The following is a 23,322-nucleotide window of genomic DNA, read 5'->3' on the forward strand; positions in this document are numbered from 1 at the left end:
TTATGTGGTCCTGTCGATCTAGAGAATGGACTTGAGTACCGTCGTTTTTTCGTATTTGAATATTTACTGGCATATCCTTTTTCCTTGCGGACTTAATGATCATAAAATTAGTTTTGGCCTTGTTTTGGCTTCTTCTGGGGTCTCTCTGGGATTGCGCCTCTATTTTGCTTACAAGTGAAGCGCTTACCCTAATAGACCTAATACCGTGTAGCAAGAAAATTTTGCGGGTTCTAATTTTTGCGGATTTTGCGGATTGACCTCGATCCGCAAAAATTAGTTCCCGCAGAAATAAACACCGGTGAAATAAAACGCCGCAAAAATTAACTCCCTTCAGTCAAATTAAAAACTCCACTTTTGATAGATCTGCGCCACTGGGGCGATATACATTCGACTTAACAGACCAACCATGCTTTAGTAGCACTTCCGCGGCGGCCTGCACAGAAGTTATTTTAACTCTTGAAACTTCAGCTGAACAAGAGTGTTATTATCATCGGCTGAATCTGCCTCATTGCGTTACAGTAGGGCAAAGTTTTGCATTTTAGCAGGCCGCTCCCAGTTAGGTCTCAAAGTTGTATACTTGCTACATCTTTCACTCGAAAGCCCCTCTGTATGCCTAGAAACGTTTCAGCTACGGTAATTCAAACATTCATACTGCTTTCTTATAACATAATATAGTGTTTGGTTGTGTATAGTAGGCCAGGTAGGTTTTTGTTTTGTTGTCGCTCAGTCCCTTTACGCAGTAAGGTATTACAGTGATATGTCTCTAATATGTAAGTAGAGTGAACTGTGACTCAGCATACCATACTATGAAAGTTAAACATATTAAGGTTTCTTCCACTTAAATGCTCTGCTGCTTGAGCAGAGCATCGCAAAAATAAGTTCCCAGCAAAAATTTTAGTCATCTCGAACCGCAAATATTTGTTCCCGCAAACCACAAAAACTCGCCAATCCGCAAAATAAAACTCCCGCAAAATTTTCTTGCTACACGGTAGATAGATAAAAATAAATAAATAAATAAATAAATAAATAAATAAATAATGATGATGATGATGATGATGATAATAATAATAATAATAATTTTTTTAATTAAAAAAATTAATGGAATGATAACTTTATTATTAACAAGAATAAAATAATTTCAAGCAAATTGCTATTCACTAGTTAAAAGTAGAAAAAAGAACTATTAAAACATATTTACAATTCATTTCAAGCCGATTTTTTTAATATTAATAATAATAATAATAATAATAATAATAATAATAATAATAATAATAATTATAATAATATTCAGCTCCCGGCCGACATAGTTATCGCTCCACCGTTAGCCACTTTTAAGGAGAAAGCGACTGTTTTTATGAGTTGATATAGCCAACTACTTTTACAAAATAGCGCTTTAGTATATTCAGTTATTTATTAGGATTGTTAGTGTGATGCCTCACCGAATAAAGGTAAAGGTAAACCTGGGTAAAGGTGAAGATCGTGTACATCCACTTGCGCGAAAAACAGCTCAGTACACAGTACAGTACACGGTACACGAGTTCAGATCGAATTACGCAACATAAAGTTGTACAATCTTGGAGCCCATGGCCCACCAATCATGGACTCCTGTACAGACACCATAATAACAGAGATTAATTATGAACAATGTTATTTACAAATGACCACAAAACACACACATGTACACTGAGAGGGCTCTGACATATATTATTGTTTTTAAAAATTTTTGTAACAAAGGTTCCGATTTCGATGAAAACTTTGCATGCACTGAGCCCATCAGCGCAAGATGAAGCATTCGATTACAATATTGGTTGGTCAAAAAGCCGTTTACCCTTTGTCAATTTATTCTTTTCTGTACAACTTGTTAGCAGACTCTTGTGAATCTAAGCTCCTCCTTTCTATTCATCTACAATTAACCTGTTGATTGGTTGTTATGGTAACAGTGAAATGAGCAGTCGTGCAATCGAGGCGGGAGTTCGAGCGGTGTGTTTTTGTGCAGTTATGTGGTGGAAGAAATCGATGGAAGATGGAAAAGTGTGAGCCCCAATTTTATTGATTTGAGCGGAATATTTAAAGCGAGATAATGGAGGAAGGATCAGAGAGGATTTCAACCCCAATTCGCTCACCATCAGAGAAGGATTCTGTAATCCTAAGTCGCGCCAGCGCCTCAAGTTCACCTTTTGGTTTTCGCAAGGTACTGCCACAGTCACTAATTTCTAAGGTTTACAATTAAGATTGATACAATGCATATGGGTAATATTTCTCTGTTTTGTTCGATTTTTAGGCTGCACTTAGTCCTCCGACTGGCGTACTACGGAGGGAATCCTCTGGTTCATTGTCACCTGAAGGCGATGACTCTTTCCACAGCGTTGAAGATAAAGATGACGACGATTGGGACACCGATTTAGAGATGGATGGTAAGAAGGTTCAATGTTTTCACGTGTTTTGAAAGAACATATGCATCGGGTTCATTGCTTGCTGTAATCCACATATTCTAAGTAAAAGGCGCTTTTAGTTTTATTCACGGAACTGGTAAGTTACAAAAGCATGCATTAATGAAAAAAATTAAACTGTTCTAAGTGTCAATTAGAACGTACTAGCCGTAGAGTTTATTACGTTCATCTACCTATAAAGCCTTTTATTTCCTAAGAGTTTATTTACCTCATATTGTTTTGGAAGTTTTTTAAGCTTTTGACCTTCTTGTAGATGTTCTTTGATCTCGTTGACAACTAACGAAAACTTTGAGCTGTCGCTTTGGTGCCGATAAGGCAGTCTGAACTAATTGCACTTTTAATTTCATAAGCTAGTTGAATCCCTCGAGAATCAGCTCCTCTGAATAACACTTCGTTAAGTAAACAAACTTTTGTTAATTTAATTCGCTTGAAAAGGACAAAATAATAATGAGTTTTACCTGAGTTTTGTTTCCATTTCTAAATTGGACCGTGAAAGTTTTAGCGTGTTTGAGTATGTAAATCAGTGTTTTAGCTGTATATAATATTGAGCTAGTGTTTCAAGAGTATCACACGAATATGCGGTTCACTTTAAACAGTGATCGGTGTCAATATATCTTGTCTCCACTTAAAAATAAAGGGGTATAGATAATAACCAGTTGGCCAAAAGATCGATAACATTCAAGTCTACGAAAAATCCTTCCGTGATGTTTAATTAACTATAAAAGGATCAATGCATGAACCGCCATGGAAGCAGATAACCATTCAAGTGTTTGATAAAGTTGTAATGGAACACGATTCCTCATTTGTGTAGTGCAGACAAGTTGTCATTGATTTCATAGTCATCACATCAGTAGAAATATTTTAGAATTACATGAAAGAACTGCGACTGTTTAACCCTCAAGAAATGGAGATGTTATCCTTCGTTTAAATGTTACCATTTTGCATTTCTTTGAAACTCATTATCATACATAGGTTGGTAAAATTTAAGGACAGTGCCTACTAATACCAAAGTATTTTTGCGTGGTTTATGACTATGCGGGAAAAGCAGCTTTTAGCTGTGGCTATCAGAATCCAAATAGAAAATTGGGGGTAACCATGCATTTTTTAGAGATAATTAAGCAACAATAATTCTAAAAAGCACCAAAATGCAAATGGATGTATGGGATTTTTCCCCAAATTAAAGCTTAATTATCTCTGAAAAATGCATGGTTACCCCCAATTTTCTTTTCGGATTCCAATTACCCTTCCCAAGATCTGTTTTTCCTGTGTAGTTATAAACCGTGCAAAAATATCTCTGTTTTAGCAGGCACCACCATTAAGAAAGCCAACTTTCTCAGACAGACCATCCCGAGATGCGCAGAACGTATATGCGCAGTAGCAAAAGTAGGCACCTTCATTAAACCAAGGATAAATTTGAACCGCAGCAGAGACATGAGCAAGGTTTTGTGCTCGGCCCCGTATATTCATACCCCTTCCTTGGTGAAAAATACATCCGCGTGACTCGCTTTTTTTTCACTCCAGAGGGAAAAGAGGAATATGACGTGACAGGAAGAACAACCTACCTACAAGCTTGTAGAGATGCGGGAGTTATTCCAGTCTCGTATTTTCATCGAAACATGCAGCAAGCTGAAGTTGATATCAAGCATCATGGGCTAGGCCCCCTGGGTGCGAAGGCAATAGCAATAGCTTTAGTGGTGAGTGCTGATTGTAGCCATAGCTAAAGTCACGCTTATGTGTAAGAGCCCAAGCGGGTGGCACAGCAAGAGCTTAACCCAGTTTTTGAAGCATGAAGCAACTAGGAGTTTTGCAACTCCCCTAGACTTTCATCCCTTTTTTTGGGTCTTTTGGTGCATAAGAAGACGACTTGGGGTAAGTCTACTACTCCCCCCCCTCGGATGGGATGCAAGTCCATCTCAGGGTTACCCCCAGTGGTACATGTATGTCGCTGATACTCATGTATACACCTGGGTATGTATGAGTAAAGTAAAGTAATTATAAAATTCTCATATGCCGCCGAACCACCTGGGACGCAGCCGCCGGTACTGCCTGGGGTACTGTTCCGACATATAATAACATACGCCGTCAGCAACAACAACCATCGCAGGGCTTTGCCACCTGCAAGCCTGCAAAATTGACTTGAGTTCATCTTTGCAGGCAGGTCGGCGAAGAAAAAAGTTTTATGTGAACAGAACCGTGATGTACCAGAGGCAAATATAGCCCACAATTCATTACGTCCAAGATAAAAATCATTTACCTAACAAGAAGATAAACTCGAGAAGACAAATTAACCACTCCATTCACCTGAAGAAATATTCCCTGTCGTGTAGCCTAAACGCAGCAAACAAATTATGATACTGTCCGTGCTGGCTCCTTTCTCTAAGCATAGGGCAAACCCAAAACTTCCGTTTCCATTTTTCTCCTTTTTCTTCATGCTTTCTTCGTATGTATCTCCTTGCAAGCAACAAAACAAGCGAAAACTGGCAACGAACTACCAGAGTTCTATCCATGTTTAATTGAAAGAATGTTGAAAAGAGAGAAACGATACCATTTAAGCACGCTTTTTAAAATTCACCGGGGGCATATCCCAGGTATATCTGCGCCACCACTGCGATGCACCTGGGTAGAAAAAATCACGTCAACCGGCGACTACAACGCTGGTCATCGCAGGTAGGTCCGCTGCATACAAGAGCCAGGCTTAACATGGGAAGTGCTTGTGCAATCTCCTGAGTCAGAGGCTCATGATATATTTAAAGAGCTTAACAATAATCCAGATCGAAATTATATACATTCAATATTATTATTGTGTGTTAACTTTTTGAATGCATTTTGAACATTCATAACTGTATGGCTCAACTCTGGTTTAAAACCATCTTTTAAACAGACAAACACATCTGTCATCAAGCTAAACTTGGCAGATAACTGGATTGGTGCTGAGGGAGCTGGTTACATTGCAGAAATGCTACGAGAAAACTGCTATATCTCTGACCTGGTATGTCTCTGATGAATTTTTTTTGTTTAAAACGAAAATGTGAGGATTCAGCCTTGTCCCTTTTAAGGCCAGTATTTTAGCTCTGCTTCCCTTAATTTCATCTTAACTTAGTAAGTGATGTTTGATTTTTTAAAGGACTTGTCAGAAAACAAGCTCGGAGTACATGGTGCAGAATCAATGAAGGATATTTTGTTACACAACTCAAATATCACAAGATTTACTGCAAATGGTAAGACAAATTTACAACTTTTTGGTCAAAGCTATATGTAATGTTGTGGATATTTGTTAGAATTATTGGGTCATTAGCTAATTTGTATTTTATAAAGTAAAAATTAAAGTATTGTCTGTTATTATCTAAATGCAATCATGATGGTATAATTTTAATAAAAAAATTAATGTTTTGGATGGTTAAACTAAAAAAATTGTTAATCACTTTTTGTTGACATGTATTTTGTATAATTAAACAGGAAATGACTTTGATGACAAGGCAGTTCAAATTCTTTCTGAAGCAATGCAGGTATTTATTTGAGTTACCATCTTGTTTTTTAGTTTGTCAAAGTTGTTGCAGTAGCTTTTGACACTTTTGTTGCACAGTTTTGGTTTAAACTTAGTTGTGAGTATCATTTTATCCATACACGAAGACATTTAGTGTTATTCTGGTGTGATAATGGTCGGCTACATGTATAAGCTAAGAAATCCTTACAATTCAAATAACATCATGTCTTCATTACTTATTATTTTTTGAATTCATAATTAAATGTCACTTCATTTCTTGTTTGTTGTTTATAGCATAATAACAGAGTGAAATATTTCAGCCTGAGTCATAATCAACTGGGAGAAAAGGGAGGACAGTACTTGGCACCTGCAATAGGTAATAGCTACTAATATAATTACCGACCTAAATATATTTCAGATGGCTTTTTGTTGTTTTAGCTTAGATTCACCAGAGTTTTTGCATTTGGCCCTCAATTCATTCAGGAACCATCATCTGATGTTTTGCTGTTTGGTATTTGCTTTCTAGTATGTTACTGTGTGCATTGAGTTATAATTTCTGTGTTTACTTACTTAGTTTGACATTTCTTTTTCATCAGCTGCTAATGATACAATAGACCATTTGGATTTAAGCTGGAATCACTTAAGAAACAAAGGTGCTTGTGCTGTGGCCTTATCTTTAAAGGTAAGCTCAAATGTTCTTTCCATTAATTCACTCCAGAGGCTTGCTGTATTAGTTGAAGGGCTCAGAGAATAACTGACCTATGTCGCATTTGAGATCACTTGTTGTTGTTTTAGCTCAGATTCACCAGAGATTTTGCATGTGGCCTTGAATTCCTTCAGGAAACATTGCTCCAATGTTTTATCCACTGCTTTGTGCTTTGTCCATAATTATATTTTTTGTTGTAAACAAAGTGCAAAGCAGCGGATAAAACATTGGAGCTATGTTTGCTGAAGGAATTCAAGGCCACATGCAAAACCTCTGGTGAATCCGAGCTAAAACAACAAAAAGCAATCTGAAATGTCATTTGGGTCAGTTATACTCTCTTGACTTATTTCTGTGTCCCCACGGAGGGGGGGAGGGAAGTTCTCAGTCCTTCAATATTACAATATTAATTAAAGCAAGATGATTGCTGCACTCTTTTAATGTTTGGGTCTTCTGTTCTACAGGAAAATTTCACTTTGAAGATTCTAAACCTAGCATGGAATGGATTTGGTAATGATGGTGCACTTGCCATGGGTGAAGCACTTAAAGTAAATTCTACACTAAGAGAACTTGATCTAACGTAAGTTGTTAACACTGTGATTATGTTAGTTCCCAGGGACAAAGTACCTCTCAGAAGCTTTAGTGGGTGTGTGCTGCCTATGGGTAATTCTCCAAAACTATGTACTTTACCAATACCCTGTTTTCCGACTTGACCTCTGAAACACATTGATAAGATATTAAACATATTGCAATTACTTGTTTTCAGACTTGACCTCAAAAATTCAACCTGTTGTCAGACTCGCAGACCAAAAATATGGTTAAAACCTTTACCTGTTTTCAATCCAAACTGGCTTAGGCCTTGGGCAGCGCATACCTGTATGAGTAGCTAATGCAGGGAAGTCCATGTACCCCCACCTCCAAACCTGGGTCGCATTGATAAATATGACTTGATATAGTATTTGTCAGTTGTGGACAATGAAGAGAAGTTTTGAGGTTACAAAGTACCATTTCTTTCCATATACATATAACCAGTCACTTGTTTTCAGAAACACAGTCTTTTGACCTTAATGCTATTGTATATATTCAGAAATAACAGGATAACTGCAGAAGGCGCAGTGTACTTAGCCAAAGGATTGATGGTCAACACAAGTCTCCAGATTTTGAAGGTTGGTCAAAACTCAGCTCCTTTCTACTGCATCCAGAATGCCCCAAAATAGCACTTCCCATCCCCAGTGAGGGGGGCATAGTACCCAGGTCCAAACCTTTATGCCTGTATATACCATTTTTGACAGGAAAGGTAACCCTTTGACTTAATACCTCTTGCGGGCCAGTCTCTCTTATTTGCTAAATTTTTGAATTTTGAATAAACTTGAACTTAACTTGAACTTGAACTTTTTTTTTCTTTTTTTAAATCATCTTTATTTTGTTTCTTTTCAAAGGATATTTGCAATAATACATTTTACAATACTGACATAAAGCAATTATTGATAGTAATATTACATCGTTAACAAAATATTACATAGTAATATAACAGAAATATTGCATAGTATTACAATGTTAAGTTTACAACACACAAAACAAAGTTTACAAATACTACATAAATTAAGATACAGGAAATTTACAGAAAACGATCTTATATATACAATCAACAAAAATGTGCAAAATTCTGCCATTTAGCAAAGAAAAGTTTCTGTTGGCCCGAGGTGACCGCTATGTATTTTCCTAATTGTATCTTTTCCTGCACTAATATTTTAAAGTCAACAAGAGATGATTTTTTGTTATTTAACGCATTAACGTACAGAAAAAATGTACTTTCTAAGTATTATGAGATGATTGAGGGCTAAACATGGTGGGTTCAGTTGGCGAATGATTCCATATATAACGTCTTGGGGGGACTTGAACTTGAACTTACCTTCCATAGAAACTTTCACATACTTACAGTAGAAATAGTGCATCATTTTTTGTTGGGTCTCTTCAAGATATTTTGACAAGACAGGACAGCCCCTTTTAAATACCTAAATGACAGTTTTACCTAGGTACCCTGTTCTTTACTTCAGCTCATGAAATCCCTACCCATTTATTTACCTCCAGATTGAAAAAGGAACCCCGTTCGAGGGGAAACTCACTGTGTAATCCATTATAGGGCCCCTGGTCCTCAACAAACATTTACTTTTGGTTGTTCGGTGAAAATTGCATGGTAGTCAGTAAAAAGAGCAGGGAATTGATATTCAACCCTGCTGAGTAGCAACCCTGTACAATTCATTGTTGTGAATCATCCTTTCAGATCGGCAAGAATCCCATGCAGAGTCCTGGAGCATACGCTCTTGTGAACGCAATGAAAAACAACCCAGAATCAGTGTTGATAGAGATTGATTTCACGGTAAGACTAAAACATGTGCTGAGATATAGGAGGTTTATTTAATTTGTAGTAACTATGATATGATTGTATTAGTTTTCCATCCATCATGTCGTACTGCAAAATGTGATAAACACGGTACTTCCACGCCCTTTATCACAAGACACTCTTTAATGGCAGTAAAATTATATACCGTGTAATGATCGTTACGATAGGGCTACTGACATGCTTTGCGTGCTGAATTGGAAACCCCTGGAGCCTATGTGGTAAATTAAATAACTAAATAAATAAACAAACTGACGATGAAGTGTATGTTTATTTTTGTGGTTGTTGTTGTTCAACGGTAACATTAGTTCTTTTGAAATTCAGGACATCACTGTAAACAATGACTTCGTAGAGCTGTGCAAAGAGGTGCAACAAATGCGACCCACTATGAAAATAAATCATGGTGGTACGGGCGGGGCAGCCTTCAAACCTAAGCCTCGTCCGTCACCCATGAAAATACTCAAGAATTGGATAGAGGGCAATCAAATGAGGCTACTGGATTTGTTTAACACTCTGGATAAAGACAAGAGCATGAATATTACGGTCAAGGAATTTGCAGATGGATTAAAGGTAAGATTTCATTGATGGAGGGACAGTTTGAGTTAGTCCTTGTCGTCTTCAGCCTTTTACTTTATCTGCCTCTGAAATATTTCCAACAAGAACCGAAGTTTTAAGCAGAACACGTATTTAATGTTTCGTTTCTGTTTTCCCACATTTTTATCTGATTGGACCCTTAAGGTGAAACTTTTGAGGAACTGAATCTTATCGGCTGAATTTTCCGACCTTTTCTTTCTGCTTTTTTTCTGAAATCCGGTCATAACACTTTTTTCAAAGTGGACCCACCTTGTCTGGGGCAGGGGGTTTTTGAAGACACCATCTATCTTATGAACAATACCGACAAAATTTTATTTGCTTTACAATTTGAGTTGAGACAAAATAATATTCAGCTTGCAACAGTCAACATTGCTAGATGAATAAGAAAAGTGAGATTAGAATCTCATTGTCATTTTTTTACTGCTAGATTGGGTGGCTATGCAATAAAGAGGCCACCATCTATTTTGTGGTTTAGTGGGTCCTGTTCGAGTATAGTAGTTTTAACCACTTCTCTTATTGCGATCTAATTGTGATGTGCTGTGACACCTCTCGTTTATTTCAACAGGAGACAGGAATTGACATGAATTATTACGAACTTTACAAACTAATAGACAGCCTGGACAAAAACAAAGATGGTGAAATCAATTACAGGTGAGCTGGTCAACTGGCTGATATTTGTTAGCTGTCTTTTAATAATAATACACCTACTGACTAAAACCGCCGAGATAAAGCCAACCTTCTACCTATGGGTGACTCCAAATATACCCACCTTTGTATTAATACGGACAGATCAGCTGGCCTTAGAGAAACTGTCAAACTTGCCTAGGGTGGGGTGGGGGGGGGGGGTAGTCCGCTATATGAGCTACAGCTGTATATAGGTGCGTGTGGTGCCAAAAGGTATGGCTTTTGAGCCGTTTTGGTATGAAATAGGGTATAGAGTTTAACCATTGTGTTTTGAAAGAAACTACGGTGCTGCGTTGGTGGGGAGTAGAAACGAATGTTTGGTTTATCAACAGTGTTAGTAATTAAGGGATTCGCTCTGACAAAGGGCTAACGCTCCAAACGTCAGCACTCGAACCTCTTCACGGTGGCCAATTTAGCTTTAGTTATCAACTCTGTTTCAGATAAATCAAACATTTGTTTCTATAAGGACTGAGCAGTCCGACTGTTATAAGATTCCAATATCAGGATTCCATTATTGTAACATGTACAATGTTCTTCGTATGTTGTTTTTTAGTGAACTTGTGATGGGCTCCCTAGAACAACAAATGGAAGACAGGAAAGAAAAGATCAAAGAGAAAGCGCAAAATGCAAGAAGGCAAAGGATTTTATCACCAGTACCACCGCGATAAAAATGAATCTTATAGCTGCTACAGTTATTCCCTGCTAGCTAAGCCATCAGAGACCTGCTAGCAGGGAACTACAGTTATTGCACTGTAAGAAATTAGCCAATTGGTGCGGGAAATGAAAGTACACTGACATGGAACCTTTTAATAAGTTAGTCAAACACAAGTCAAGACAAAGTCAAGACTAGTCTAAGTGGTCGTGAATGCTACGAAGTATTCACGCAACCGTCGTCAGGTTGTGGAACTGAAAAACTTAAAAAAAAAAAAAAAAAACAAAGTTGTTGCAGGAAACCAGTGGCTCAAACACAAATAGGCAAAATTGGGAGGAGAGCCTCTCGAAGAACACTTCAATCATAAGAAATAAGGCATAGCCAATTTACAGTCCGAATTTTCGCGGTGTTGCCCAAGTTTGTTCACTGAATAGGACATTTTCACCATGGCGTCATTTTACTACAACTACCAGAATCCTTCTGGTTTTTCTTTTCTCATGCTAATTAGAGCTATTGTTCTTTGCTGTCCACTGGGATTACAAAATTTACATTTGAAAAGGAAAACGAAATGAATTCTGGTAGTTGTAGTAAAATGACGCCATCATGAAAATGGCCTATTCGGTGTCACTTTGAGTAACAAGGCGAGCGAAGTCTGGAGAGAGGAAAAAACTGCGAAGGTGATAGGGGTGGGGTGGTTAACGTGGTCTTGTACTCGACTCGCACGTGAAAGTTAGGACTTTGAACTGTCTAAATTGGGGTAATTGTTTCACGAAATATCACTCAGAATATAGCTTATTTTTGTATCAGTGTTTCGCGATCAAATTTATAAGAAAAAATGAAGCTTCGTGTCGATCTTATGAAACGTTAAGCCGGATTGTCACAGAAAGATCGTTTTTGTTTAGCGATGGTCGAAAGGTCGAGGATAGGACACTTTCAAGAACTCATTGTATAAATTCTTATTTTTCTTTGGAAGTTATCTTGAACGTTTGAGAATAGTTATTTTTGATAACGCTTTTCTATTGTTAATGCATTTTAGTAAAACTGTTTGATATATCAAGAAGATATACGTACTGACTCACAAACTAAGAAACATTTGTTGAAAAGGTTAGATTTTGATAAACGAGCGTTGAGGCATTTCGATTGTCTTATATTTGTTAATGGATATTTAAATGTAAAGCTTAAAATAACTATTGTAGTTAGGTGTAAATATTATATATTCTATTAGCCATAGCCAAGATAAAGTATATATAAGTGTTTTCTTTCATTTATGCTCGTGTTTTTTGTGTTCACTGCTCCTGATATTTGAGTTTGTTTAGGGTATCTGACAGTTTACTGCTCGCAAAACCTTTGTCCAACAATCACTCATCGATAATCCAAAATTGTTGTCCAATATCACAACGAAAACGTCACTTGAAAATATAACTTTATTTCATTTGTGCCAGTTCGCGATTATCTTAAAACGCACGTGCACACGTGCAGACCGGGGGGGGGGGGGGAGGGGGGGGGACGTGCAGATTGCTCTGCACGTGTGTTTTAAATTTTGGCATACTTCTTTGCCGTCCCCTGCAAAACAAAAACGTGAAATTACCAAATTTAAGGTTTTGTGGAGAACTTCAACGGACGACGGTGAATTTTTCATTTTCTGTCTTAACTTGTACGCCACTCCTACCAATTTGGTTCCTGGATAGTTCGCCATTTTGTAAAAGTTGAGCGAGTTGAAATAATCGCGAAGTAGTACAAATGGAATAAAGTTATATTTTCAGGTGACGTTTTCGTTGCCGTTGCCGTCGTCGTTGCTTAAGGAGGCTCGGGGAAGTTTTTTTGGACTTAGGATGGAAGTTTTGAAATTACAATCAAGATAAACTTCGATCTCCTTCATACTACATCATCATTTCAACATATGATCAAAGTTAATTTTCTCATCGTTTTTCAAGCAACAGCTATTACCATAGCAACGGAAGCGCATAGCCTCTCATCTTAAACATTGTCGATTATCTCGAAATCTAGTCAGACACTTTATGACGAAACTTTAGGGATTTAAACTACTTAATCTAGACAACTTGTAGGCGAAATTAGAAAAAAATCTGTGAGAGCGTTTTCAAGTAAATAATGAATCAATTTTTACGGGGTGATCTTGTTTATTCCAGCATATTTCACCAATATCTTTGGCAAAATAAAACTTGACACTTTGTCTTTTCTGTTAAAAGGTCATTGCTAATAGCAAAACATTCTAAATGTACATTGAGTTTCATGGGTGTCTTAACTTTGATCATATGTTGAAATGATGATGTAGTATGAAGGAGAGCGAAGTTTATCTTGTATGCGAGATTGTAATTTCAAAACTTCCACCTTAAGTCCAAAAAAACTGCCTCGAGCCTCCTCAAGCTCCCTAATACAATGACAGTGGGTGGATCCAACTGTAAAAGGAACAACAACAAAAAAAAAAACAGTTTACGCAATTTCCAACCCCAATGCCCCAAGTACTGTCATTTTATTCCTTAATTTTCCCTTCACTTCATGCCAAATAGCTAACCCAAGCGCCTGAATGAGAAATAGTTTTAGCTAAAACATTGTATCTGGGTTGCATCACGTCAACCTCCTCATGAACAATAACTTCACTGGTTTGGCAAAGCCTGTTATTTTGTTTGACAAGGAAAGTGCCCTTGAAGTAACCCCAGGAAAGAAAGTTATTGATCGTAAGTGAATGTGCCAGAACGCGCCAGAACTTAAACGAATTGTTACAAAAAAGGGGAAATGAGTTGAACCAATCAAATCATTTAGACTAGCCGTGATAGCGTTATGGGTCTCACGGCTAAGCTTGGGGTAATACATGGTCGACGTGCACACATTGTTGTCTATTTTCATTTCCAATTTTTTTTTAATACTTAGCTGATAAAGTGCTATTGTAAAATCTATCACATTATTATTTATAGACCTGGCCCCTGTTGTTCAAAAAACGGTTAACTTTATCCAGCGGATAAATTATATTGGTTCTTTTTGCTGGATAGCGATTTATCCACTAGAGAGAGTTACTGCCTTTTTGACAATTGGGGCCTGTTGTATTCTAATACTTCAACGTTTCTAAGTTGGCAGAAAATTTGCGCAGCGATTGTATACTTCTCACTGTCTAAGGGTCTTTCTGCATTGATTTTATCTAAAACAATAAAAGTTCATAAAGGCCGTTTTGTGTATTACCGAATCGATTGTCCGTGCGTACGTACGTGCCTCAAAGCAAGAAAGGGTAAAACAAAAGATTAAGAGAGGTAAGAGGGTATTATCTTCCAATTTACAAGTGTCTAGACACACTTCATAACCTTTAACATTGCTATTGTTGGCATTCTTGATTTGTCTCTTTTCTGGTACGTTCCATAGTCACCCCATATGTAACAGATAGGGTATAAATTTAGAGCAACTCGTTCTCGCGACTCGTTTCCACTTGGGTTCTACACAGGGCGCCTCGCACATTTGGGATTGTAACAGCTCCGGTAAGCTTCTCGCACTTCTAGTTAATTCTTATACACTTCTTAAAATCGTTATGGCTGTAAACAAATGCAAACAAGCGACTAGTAGCTAGATGGGTTTATTTTGTAAAATTTTTAACTCGATGTGGATCTTAGTATTATATCCCCAATTATGTTACTTTAAAACAAAATACAAATGATTCGATTATGGTCAGAACCGCATTTTTAAGATCGGTATTTTGTCACTTTTGCGATTCAGATAATTTGCTTTCTTCGCGTCGATCGTCCAAACAACAGTTCAAACCCAACAAAACTTTTACTGAATCCAAGATGTAACCAAACCGCCCCCTTATTGCATGCCATCTCTTAAAAGCTTTCTTTCAGCAAAACTTTTACTGAATCCAAGATGTAACCAAACCGCCCCCTTATTGCATGCCATCTCTTAAAAGCTTTCTTTTCCAGACGATGTGCTGTGCGTGATTAGCTAGGTTGGAAACCAAATTTACTCAACAAGGGAGACTCACTTTGCAAATTGTGATCGATGAATGTTTTAGAGAGACAATATTTCCGCCCGTTGTTTCTATCCAACATTACTACATGGAGATCAAGGAATCTAGTGACTAGTATTCTAAAGGCACCATATGCACTCGGCTTCTGCCGGAGGCCCCTTTTCTGTCGCGTGAAAGCAATAGATTAACGTGGACGTATTCTGCAGTGTTTGACCTCTAAGAAACAGAGTTTACATTGGTGTAAGAACCTGGCAGGTTTTTCGGCTTTCTGTTTAAGGTTATTTTGTTTCCTTCCTTGTATTGTTTTGTCGATTTTGTTCGCTTCGTTTTACGTTAGCTGTGAGTTACACTGAGATAAAGCCAGAAAACACGACATTAGGCTTCAATAATTTCAGGGTTTCCCATCCTATTGTTCACCATTTTGTGACACCCCACCCCCTGACACGCCTTAAGCCTGAACAAATAGCATATTGCCTGATTCGCACGTTGATCTGTTTCATTTTTTTATCACAAAATTTCAGGTGTTTTCTGTTGACCTTGTTTCAAAAGGTTCACCATCTTGTTCAGATAAGCGACAGCTAGAGGTTATTCTTAGTGTTTTAATTTTGCCCCTTTCGAAATTTCGTAGGTTACTGTATTTAGCGAGTCTCAAGGGGATATTACCAAATCGGAGAAAATCTTCTTTCCTCGATAATTGAAAGGAAAACAAAAACCGCCTGCTCAAGAAAATGAATCGGCGAATAGGCGTGACAGACAGATATTTTGCCCAAGAGAAGATGAAGCTCTCTTGTTTTGCCATAATTACAAAACTCTTTTAAGAGGAAATTACTTGAGACTCTTTAAAAGTGTTTTGATCCGTTTGCAAAAATGCTGTCAAATCTGAGCTACACAAATACCTGGATAGCGTCATCAAAAGAAGAGGTGATGGGGAGCAAACTTTTTAATACAAAACCTTTTTTTGTCCCCCTTCCGTCTCAGATGCCCCCCTCTCCAACTTCTTGCAAACACAGAAAAGAAAACGCAATGGGTAACAATTTAACACTTCAACTAAATTTTTCACCACTGGAAATTGTTTCAATCACCATCGTAAGAACCCCGGGGGACTCCCATATGAAACAGACGGGGATGCTCGTCGTCTCGCTTAGGGGTGCAAATTTTGGATTTTGGTCTCGCTTAGGGTGTTCCGGGCAAAGCGCCAATATTTTAAGCCGCCAAGGTCTCGTTTAGGGTTCCGTGAAGAAACACAGAATTACGCGAAGAGAAACAGAAGTCAAATTTCCTTTTTAACTTGTTTTCTTTACCGTATTAGGGGTCAAAATTTGCTTAAGCCACGCCCAAATTGGTCTCCTTTACGGGTTACAAAAAGCTTAAGCCACGCCCAGATGGTCTCCTTTAGGGGTTGAATGCAAAATTTCCGACGAGCATCCCCGTCTGTTCCATATGGGAGTCCCCCCGGGGCGTAAGATCCGCTTTTAAAGCCAAAGTTTTTTTCGGTCGCGTTCGCTCCCACAACACACCCCTTTCCCCCCCACCTTCATTTTTCACCCTCCCCTGGGTAACCCAAACATTTATTACTCCTGATAATATTTTTCTTCTAGTCTGAGTCGATGTCCTTGCTGTTTTAGATCGTTAAAGAAAAAATGAAGTTCTTCGTTTTGGTTCAGCTGCTGTTTCATCTCTTTCTTGTCACGAACGGCTGCACCGAAGTCCGAGTGACGTCCGAAGATGACACGGTAGTCGTCGGCCGAAGCATGGAACATATGCTGGATCCGAAGTCGCACATCGTCGTGGAGCCGGAGGGGGATTGGCATACTGCTCGATTGAAGCCAGAGAAATGCGCGCAGCCAATCACATGGAAGCATAACTACACCGTCGCCTACATGGACTCTTTGAATTTGCCAATCATTCTTGGTGGAATGAATACCGCTGGTCTGTCAGTCAGCGCTCTCATGTTTCCCGGTTTTGCCAAATATCAGGTAAACAAAAAGGTTCATTTTATGGAATAATCACTGATCACTGCCATCTTGTAGCAGTCGGTCACTCTACTAGTGTGACCAGTCAAAAGAAAGATAAAAAAAAACCACACACACACACATTGTCCTAGTATACGTGAACAGTTTCTTTAAAAATATCAAAAAATAAATGGAAAGAATAACTGATTACGACTATTTTCTGACCGGTCATCGTTACGAAAAAAACAAACAAACATAAAATTCTGAAAATAAGCAGACCCATAAATAAGCCATTTAAATCTGTAAGACAAATAGTATTGCGATAGTAACTTCAGTTCCCCCAAATAGAAACCCATGAACTATTTTTACTTTAGCCGTGTTAAGCCATTGAAATAGTGTTTCAAATTTGCTTTAACTTCTTTTTATTTTCAAATCCATCCAATTTTGAATTCAAGCCCATTTGGGTACTGTAAAATAAATTACTGATGCATATTCTATCCTAGCCTGCGTGGCAGGCACGAGAAAGAAAAAGAGAATCGGGCGCGCGAGGGGAAGGGGACTCCCTCCTCGCACGTCACGCGCAGGCTAATTCAGCGTGCCTTTTCAAAAGCTAACACGCATTTGTTCATGTCACAGGACGTCCCAGAAGAGAAATGCGCAACGGCTGTATCCTCCTTAGAGTTCACACTTTGGCTTCTGAGTAACTTCGGGACGGTCAAGGAATTACAAGAAGCTATGAAGACAGAGTCTTTTCCACTGGTGTTCGCAGGAAAACTGTTACTGGACTTCTCCTTTGATGAGCATTACTCCGTGACAGACAAAACTGGAGAGGGCATCGTCATCGAGTTCACAGACCAGGGAAGGAAGGTGCATGAAAATACCGTCGGTGTTGCGACCAATGCTCCCCCTTACGATTTCCAAATGCTGAATCTCCGTAACTACGTCCATCTCTCAAAGTACGCGCACGATGCTTTGGTGCTGGGTGAACAAACGTTCAAACCCACAGGTGAAGGCAGTGGTTTGCTTGGAATGCCCGGGGATATGACACCCACCTCAAGGCTTGTGCGTGTCGCGACATTGATGAACTTTGCTGATCCAGTCAAAACAAGCAAAGAAGCTGTTAACTTGGCTTTTCATCTCCTTAACACCGTCGACATCCCCCACGGAGTGATTGCTGATCACAAGCACGAGGGCCTCGCAGACTACACTTCCTGGGCGGTGGCCAAGGACCTCACAAACAACGCTCTCTATTTCCGGAACTACGAAGATCTCACCATCCGCGTGGTGTATCTGGACAAGGTAACTCCAGGGACAAAGCTCAAGATCAAAATGGGATCACCGCTTGGAGGGTTTAAGGACGTCACCGATGAGATGAAACCTGCTGGGGCGCACACCGAACTGTAACGAACTCTGACAAGGAATTCAACAACGCGTGTTGGACTTAATCCAAACAAAGAAAACAACAAACTGATCACGGAATCATGAAACAGGAAAAAACGTTTTAGTGATTTTTGTCAGCAGTAAATTTTAGGTTATTCAACAACAAAAAAACATCTTTCGTAAAACACGAATTCTTTCGTCAAAGTTGATTTTTCAAATATAGCGGAGAATACCGTAATTTCAATAGTAGCATATTTGTGATACTTGGAATAACGTAAATTATAATAAAATGTTCGAGCACATCACGTTGGCAGTTGTTTCAAGTGAGCGACACAAACAGTCTGTTTCGAAAGGGAGGGGATAAGAAACTTTAGGGTGTAGTCCCTTGTATAATGTAAACGGGCTTGTTCGGAGATTCAAGGGTTAATAATATAGACGTATTTATGACAAGGCGAAAGAAGTGAAATTCGATTTCAAATGGCTGTGTAACTCTTTAAATTCAAAATGGTGTAAGACAGTTTTATTACCCGTTGCCTTTCTATTCAAAATCAGAGAGAGAGTTGACAATCACAAAGCAGCACGGAGTGTGACCATGGGCCCACAATAAACAATCTACCGCAAGACTGAGTACCAAGAACAAACAAGCCTAACTTGATTAGGCAGACTTTACTTGCGATCTGCCCTTGATCTAGCGTGTTCACGAGGAAAACTTCCATTGATATCGTGGGCTCGCGCGCGAACGCGCAGCCTTTATCTAAGTTCCCATACACAGTCTATCTTTGAGGGAAACTTCCATCCACGCGTCGCGTCTCCCTGCGGGTTGAAAATGTTCGCGCGCGCGTTCGCGGGTTCACTCACCTCACTATCACTAACAAAAATAAAGGATTATTGGCAGTCTAATCCTTTATCCGGTCCATCTAGCGAGCTCCTGTTCAAGCTGTCCTCACAAAATGAGCAGCAACAATACGTGTATTATCGTTTATGTTAACTCATGAAAAAGAACAGTGTTTCTCGCCTCTCCTGCACGGTTCACATTTAAGAAGAAAATACCCTATTTTGCAGTCAATGACTTGGTTCGTTGCTTATGTCAAGAACGAAACAACTTTCCCAAAGCGCATGTTATTACAGATTTCTGGACAAAAAAAAATCGGAAGTTCCATTGCTATAAAATGTTGCTCCCAGCCTAACGTTCAGTTACAAAGCTGAACAGACTGCCACAGAATTAAGTGCAGTGGTAAAGCCGTCACCAGGGCCCCCAGCACATGGCACAAGCCTGGGCTCCCTGCCACACATAGGGCACAGTTTGTTACGCACTGCAGAGGAGCGCATCCAAATAATCAAGTTGATTCTCTCACCAGACTGGATCGGTAATGCACCATGCATGTGTTGTCCGCGGTGCAGAAGTCCATAGCTTGGTTTGTGTTCATATTGTGTACATCCCGTCTCTTTCAAGGGAACCTGTAAATTTATACAGAGGTTCTAAGTTTTGTAGCCTCCCTCGCAGACGTTCTTTTGGCTCTTCATGCAATCTTTCCTACCCAACAATACACGAAGCTGTAAGTTTTGCTATCTTCACTTTTCTTTTTTAATTAGTTTTTCTATCTTTACTTTTTTTTTTAGTTTTTTTATTAGTTTTTCTATCTTTACTTTTTATAAGATGCCCTATTGGTAAGCAGTCAGTGAAGCATTTTGTCAGCAAGTAAGCCTGAAGGTTTTAGAGTTAGAAAGTATAAGAGCACAGGAAACCCTGGTTGGTGACCTGCACTCGTATTACTGCAAAAGCCCTTCGTTACCTAAATTTACTGAGGGCTTTTGCAGTGATAAGAGCACGGGCCACTTGTTAAAATTGTTGTAATGCGAAGAAATGGGGCAATCAGCATTGAAGGTGAACGTTATAGATCAGTGATCTAAAACTGGCTTTCTTGTACAGGTGGGCACAAAAGAGATGGTAGGCAGTAAAAATTGGGGGGTGGGGGCATACCTGCCTAAAGTGAAAATGTCTCAAAATGGAAATATTTTCAGTCACAGCCTAGACACTTCATGGCTCAATTTTATTTTGTTTCAAGAGAGAGAAGAAAATAGCCTGTGAGACCAGGGTAGCCAGATCCTAAGATGCCTAACTCATACCTGCCTCATGTCACCAAAGAACAGTTCTCCTCCTGTAAACTCCTTTCCAAGTGACACATTTAAAGTAACCTCAGCATTATCATAATGGTAGCTGAGGTCTAAGTCTTCTCCTATCTTGTAATGTACAGTGAATGCCTTGTGAGAATCCAAGGAACCTCCTCCATAATCAGGGAACAGCAATCTAGTGATAGGCATCAGGTAGTTTGTTCTTAGAGGAGAAATGAAACCCTGATCAAAGCCAAGCTCACTCAGCAATACCTGAGATTGGACAAACAAAAAAGGCATTGAGTAGCCCTGATCAGAAGCCGAAATTTGTTTGTGATAGTAACAAACAAATCCACAGCCTTTTGCCATGATCAGCGCAGAGTGTACAATGACAGGTGAATTATTCTGGTTTCTTAGAGCTGTGCAGCTATAGCCTTGTGTTCAGTGCACCAAACTTGAACTTCAAAGGTTCAATATGCCTGTTGAGTTTTCTAGACAAGACACCCCATAGACTTGTAGTTGATTTCATTAAGCCAATTTGCAGAGCATGAGCGATGTTCACTGAGTCTTGATTTCCTGTTTAAGTGCTGGATTCAGGAACTTAAAAGTCTGGGAACTGGGAAGCACAGAAGACTACCAAGGGGTTATGGGTCAAGAAAAAGTGAGCACAGTATTTTCCTTCCTCTTCATTCAGGGAAATAAAGAAGACAATACTAATTATGAGTAATGGGTTAATATTTACTCCAGGCAGAAAATATGCTATATAGTAATACTCTTGATCAGATCCCTTGAGTTATGATTAAGTTCTTTAGAATTTTTTTGCACAGTTTTGAAGTTAATTTTATATACAGAAATATTAACAGTATGAACATCCTACCCCGTAGTTGTTCATTGTGTTTGGCCTTCCCTTTGGAAGATCTGTATTTTCAAAGTTGTTTATTTCCTCAATAAAATCCTCACAAAATTCTGGAGTGAATACTTGAAAAGCATAAACATTTTGGGCTGAAAGAAAAACAAAGCATGATTCACCAGGAAGTCATGAAAACTTTGTTATTAGTTTTAAAAACAAGCTTTTAGAAACATTTTTTTGGAACCGAAATTACAATCAACTTGGTCAGGATAAACTACATTGTGAAAAGATGGTTCTTTAAAAGGACTTGGTGGAATGTCAACAAACCACTTTAAGGAAGGTGATCCTTATACTTAAATTCACTTCAGTCCCTGGTAAGGAATTACAAATGCACAGATCAATTTAGATAGTAGTACTTGAATAACACTTCTAGATTTTGAGATCCAGAAATATGAGTCATACTTGCCATCACAATGTTTTACCATGGACAGTAAGCCATCAGCATTGGCCTCTTTGTTATCTTTTGCATATTGAACCAGGGATAGAAAACTGTCTGCAAGGAAGGACTCCTGAAATAAAGAAAGTTATTTATTTCTTGTCAGTAATAAAAGAGGAAAAATGACACATCAATCATCCGTGCAACCCCCCTCCCCCCACAAAAAATAAATAAATAAATAAATAAATAAATAAATAAATAAATAATAAATAAATAAATAAATAAATAAATAAAAAATAAACAACACTAACCATAGTTAAAAATCATTGACATTTTTACCTTCAAAGTATAAACATGAGGATGCAGTGGTTTATACTTAGCATCAATAAGCTTTCTCCGAATCTGTGAATCTCTGTCCAGCTTTCTTCTCCTTTCCACTTCATCCTTCACCTAATTATTGGACAGGCACTTCTCAGATTAGCTCATGGATGCAAAGTTTAATTTTGTTCATTTTTTTTGGGATCATGGCCAGCCTCCACCAAAACCAGTTTGTAGAGTATGACAGAACTCAACAAAATCTCATGGGTGCACTTGCCATGCTCAGCTGACAGGCACCAAACTCCAAACTTGGGGTGAGTTGGTGTGGGGTGGGTGATCATGTGGGTGTTTATGGGTGGGAATGGGGGAGGGGGTGGGTTGTGTGTGTGTGTGTGTGGGGGGGGGGGGGGGAAGGGAAAGTAGCTTTAGTTTTAATTCAGTTAATATGGTTTAACCATACTACCTTTTGGTGTGTAGTTATAAAACTATGAATAATGAAATGTACATTATTGAACTTTCAAATGTAAAACCTGCATGATCTCTCGATTGAGGATAAGCTGGATATTTTCTGGAAAGTCTTGACTAATACTAATACTAATACTTGGCAGCTTATTCGGATAGTCTTTTCTAAAACTGTACCAGTGGGACTGCGTTAAATTGTTGTGATAAAAAAATAGATCTTTACCAGACACATTGCCGCTATATTTTCTACTAAATTTAGTTCAAAGCTATATAATTATTAAAAAAAACTCTATAGTTTATTTGTTTACGTGTTTTATCTACACGTCACATTTCAATATCACCTCTTTCAGTGCTTCCCTCCAGTGTTCATCTGTCTTACAGCCTCTGCTATACAGCGTCTAACAAGCGAAACAGGGGGAAACACAAGCATTCAAGAGAACGACTTTATATCCCAAAGCTAAGGGCCTCTGGTCTATGGGTATAACGTTGCATACTATAACTAACTTTAAAATAAAAAAAATCCCTACATACCCTCCGATAATCGTACTGAAACTGTTCTTCACTTTCAAATACAATATGAGCTTCATAGTTCTTCAAAAAAATGTTATGAGTAAAGAAACATTGACAAACGCAAAACTCTCTTTCGTCCGCCATTTTGAAAATAAAAATCCGAGTGAGACTGGTAATGAGTAGAGCAGCTGGCATGGCCTCATGGGACATATCCTGTAACCAAAGCAAATATGGCGTCCCTCAAAGAAGAAATCTCGATTTTGAATGTTTTGGATCCAAGGGAAAATTGCAAACGGATAATTTAGTTTCTGATTTCGAGGAATTTATTTTAAATTTAATGCATGTTGTTTTCTACTCTTTTCTG

General features: G+C 38.5%; 3 protein-coding genes and 1 long non-coding RNA gene across 7 annotated transcripts; 3 read left to right on the top strand and 1 right to left on the bottom strand.

The window, feature by feature from the left end:
* Positions 1-1,967: 1,967 nt before the first annotated feature.
* Positions 1,968-11,394, top strand: LOC146452641 (uncharacterized). Its single transcript, XM_085097681.1, has 14 exons — positions 1,968-2,191; positions 2,282-2,414; positions 3,972-4,144; positions 5,332-5,439; positions 5,575-5,668; positions 5,907-5,956; positions 6,229-6,310; positions 6,531-6,616; positions 7,102-7,217; positions 7,725-7,803; positions 8,922-9,017; positions 9,363-9,608; positions 10,198-10,283; positions 10,870-11,394. The coding sequence occupies exons 1-14, from the start codon at positions 2,081-2,083 to the stop codon at positions 10,982-10,984; spliced, it is 1,575 nt and encodes a 524-aa protein (XP_084953807.1). The 5' UTR covers positions 1,968-2,080; the 3' UTR covers positions 10,985-11,394.
* A 196-nt stretch (positions 11,395-11,590) lies between these two features.
* LOC146452642 (uncharacterized) lies at positions 11,591-12,232 on the top strand. The gene is made up of 2 exons (XR_014859711.1): positions 11,591-11,875; positions 11,907-12,232. It is a non-coding gene; the product is annotated as an uncharacterized LOC146452642 (long non-coding RNA).
* Positions 12,233-14,301: 2,069 nt separating this feature from the next.
* LOC146452643 (uncharacterized) lies at positions 14,302-18,575 on the top strand. Of its 2 annotated transcripts, none has more exons than XM_085097684.1 (3): positions 14,302-14,453; positions 16,564-16,914; positions 17,527-18,575. In XM_085097684.1, exons 2-3 carry the CDS (start codon positions 16,579-16,581, stop codon positions 18,292-18,294), a joined length of 1,104 nt encoding a protein of 367 aa, XP_084953810.1. In that variant the 5' UTR covers positions 14,302-14,453; positions 16,564-16,578; the 3' UTR covers positions 18,295-18,575. The 2 variants fall into 2 exon arrangements, with proteins under 2 accessions (XP_084953810.1, XP_084953811.1); XM_085097685.1 differs by having other exon boundaries at positions 14,404-14,453; positions 16,537-16,914.
* Positions 18,576-18,768: 193 nt separating this feature from the next.
* LOC146452644 (2-oxoglutarate and iron-dependent oxygenase domain-containing protein 2-like) lies at positions 18,769-23,168 on the bottom strand. Of its 3 annotated transcripts, XR_014859710.1 has the most exons (8): positions 22,980-23,168; positions 22,790-22,846; positions 22,008-22,118; positions 21,699-21,801; positions 21,260-21,384; positions 20,398-20,655; positions 19,260-19,728; positions 18,769-19,212 (listed from the first exon to the last, which is right to left on the bottom strand). XR_014859710.1 is itself a non-coding variant. In XM_085097682.1 (7 exons), exons 1-7 carry the CDS (start codon positions 23,166-23,168, stop codon positions 19,465-19,467), a joined length of 1,107 nt encoding a protein of 368 aa, XP_084953808.1. In that variant the 3' UTR covers positions 18,769-19,464. The 3 variants fall into 3 exon arrangements, 2 of the variants coding, with proteins under 2 accessions (XP_084953808.1, XP_084953809.1); XM_085097682.1 differs by having other exon boundaries at positions 18,769-19,728; XM_085097683.1 differs by lacking the exon at positions 22,790-22,846 and having other exon boundaries at positions 18,769-19,728.
* Between the last annotated feature and the right edge of the window lie 154 nt (positions 23,169-23,322).

Source organism: Pavona decussata, unplaced genomic scaffold (genome assembly GCF_977016875.1).
Source record: "Pavona decussata unplaced genomic scaffold, jaPavDecu1.1 SCAFFOLD_366, whole genome shotgun sequence".
NCBI lineage: Eukaryota > Metazoa > Cnidaria > Anthozoa > Scleractinia > Agariciidae > Pavona > Pavona decussata.

Bases quoted from the DNA above. Each gene is read 5' to 3' on its own strand.
- LOC146452641 (XM_085097681.1), top strand. From the start codon at position 2,081: ATGGAGGAAGGATCAGAGAGGATTTCAACCCCAATTCGCTCACCATCA. The intron at 5,440-5,574 runs GTATGTCTCTGA...GATTTTTTAAAG, and splicing joins ACTGCTATATCTCTGACCTG to GACTTGTCAGAAAACAAGCT. The intron at 9,018-9,362 runs GTAAGACTAAAA...TTTGAAATTCAG, and splicing joins TGATAGAGATTGATTTCACG to GACATCACTGTAAACAATGA.
- LOC146452643 (XM_085097684.1), top strand. From the start codon at position 16,579: ATGAAGTTCTTCGTTTTGGTTCAGCTGCTGTTTCATCTCTTTCTTGTC. The intron at 16,915-17,526 runs GTAAACAAAAAG...TTCATGTCACAG, and splicing joins CCGGTTTTGCCAAATATCAG to GACGTCCCAGAAGAGAAATG.
- LOC146452644 (XM_085097682.1), bottom strand. From the start codon at position 23,168: ATGTCCCATGAGGCCATGCCAGCTGCTCTACTCATTACCAGTCTCACT. The intron at 22,847-22,979 runs GTATGTAGGGAT...TTCGCTTGTTAG, and splicing joins TTCAGTACGATTATCGGAGG to ACGCTGTATAGCAGAGGCTG. The intron at 21,385-21,698 runs GCAAGTATGACT...TTTTTCTTTCAG, and splicing joins CATGGTAAAACATTGTGATG to CCCAAAATGTTTATGCTTTT.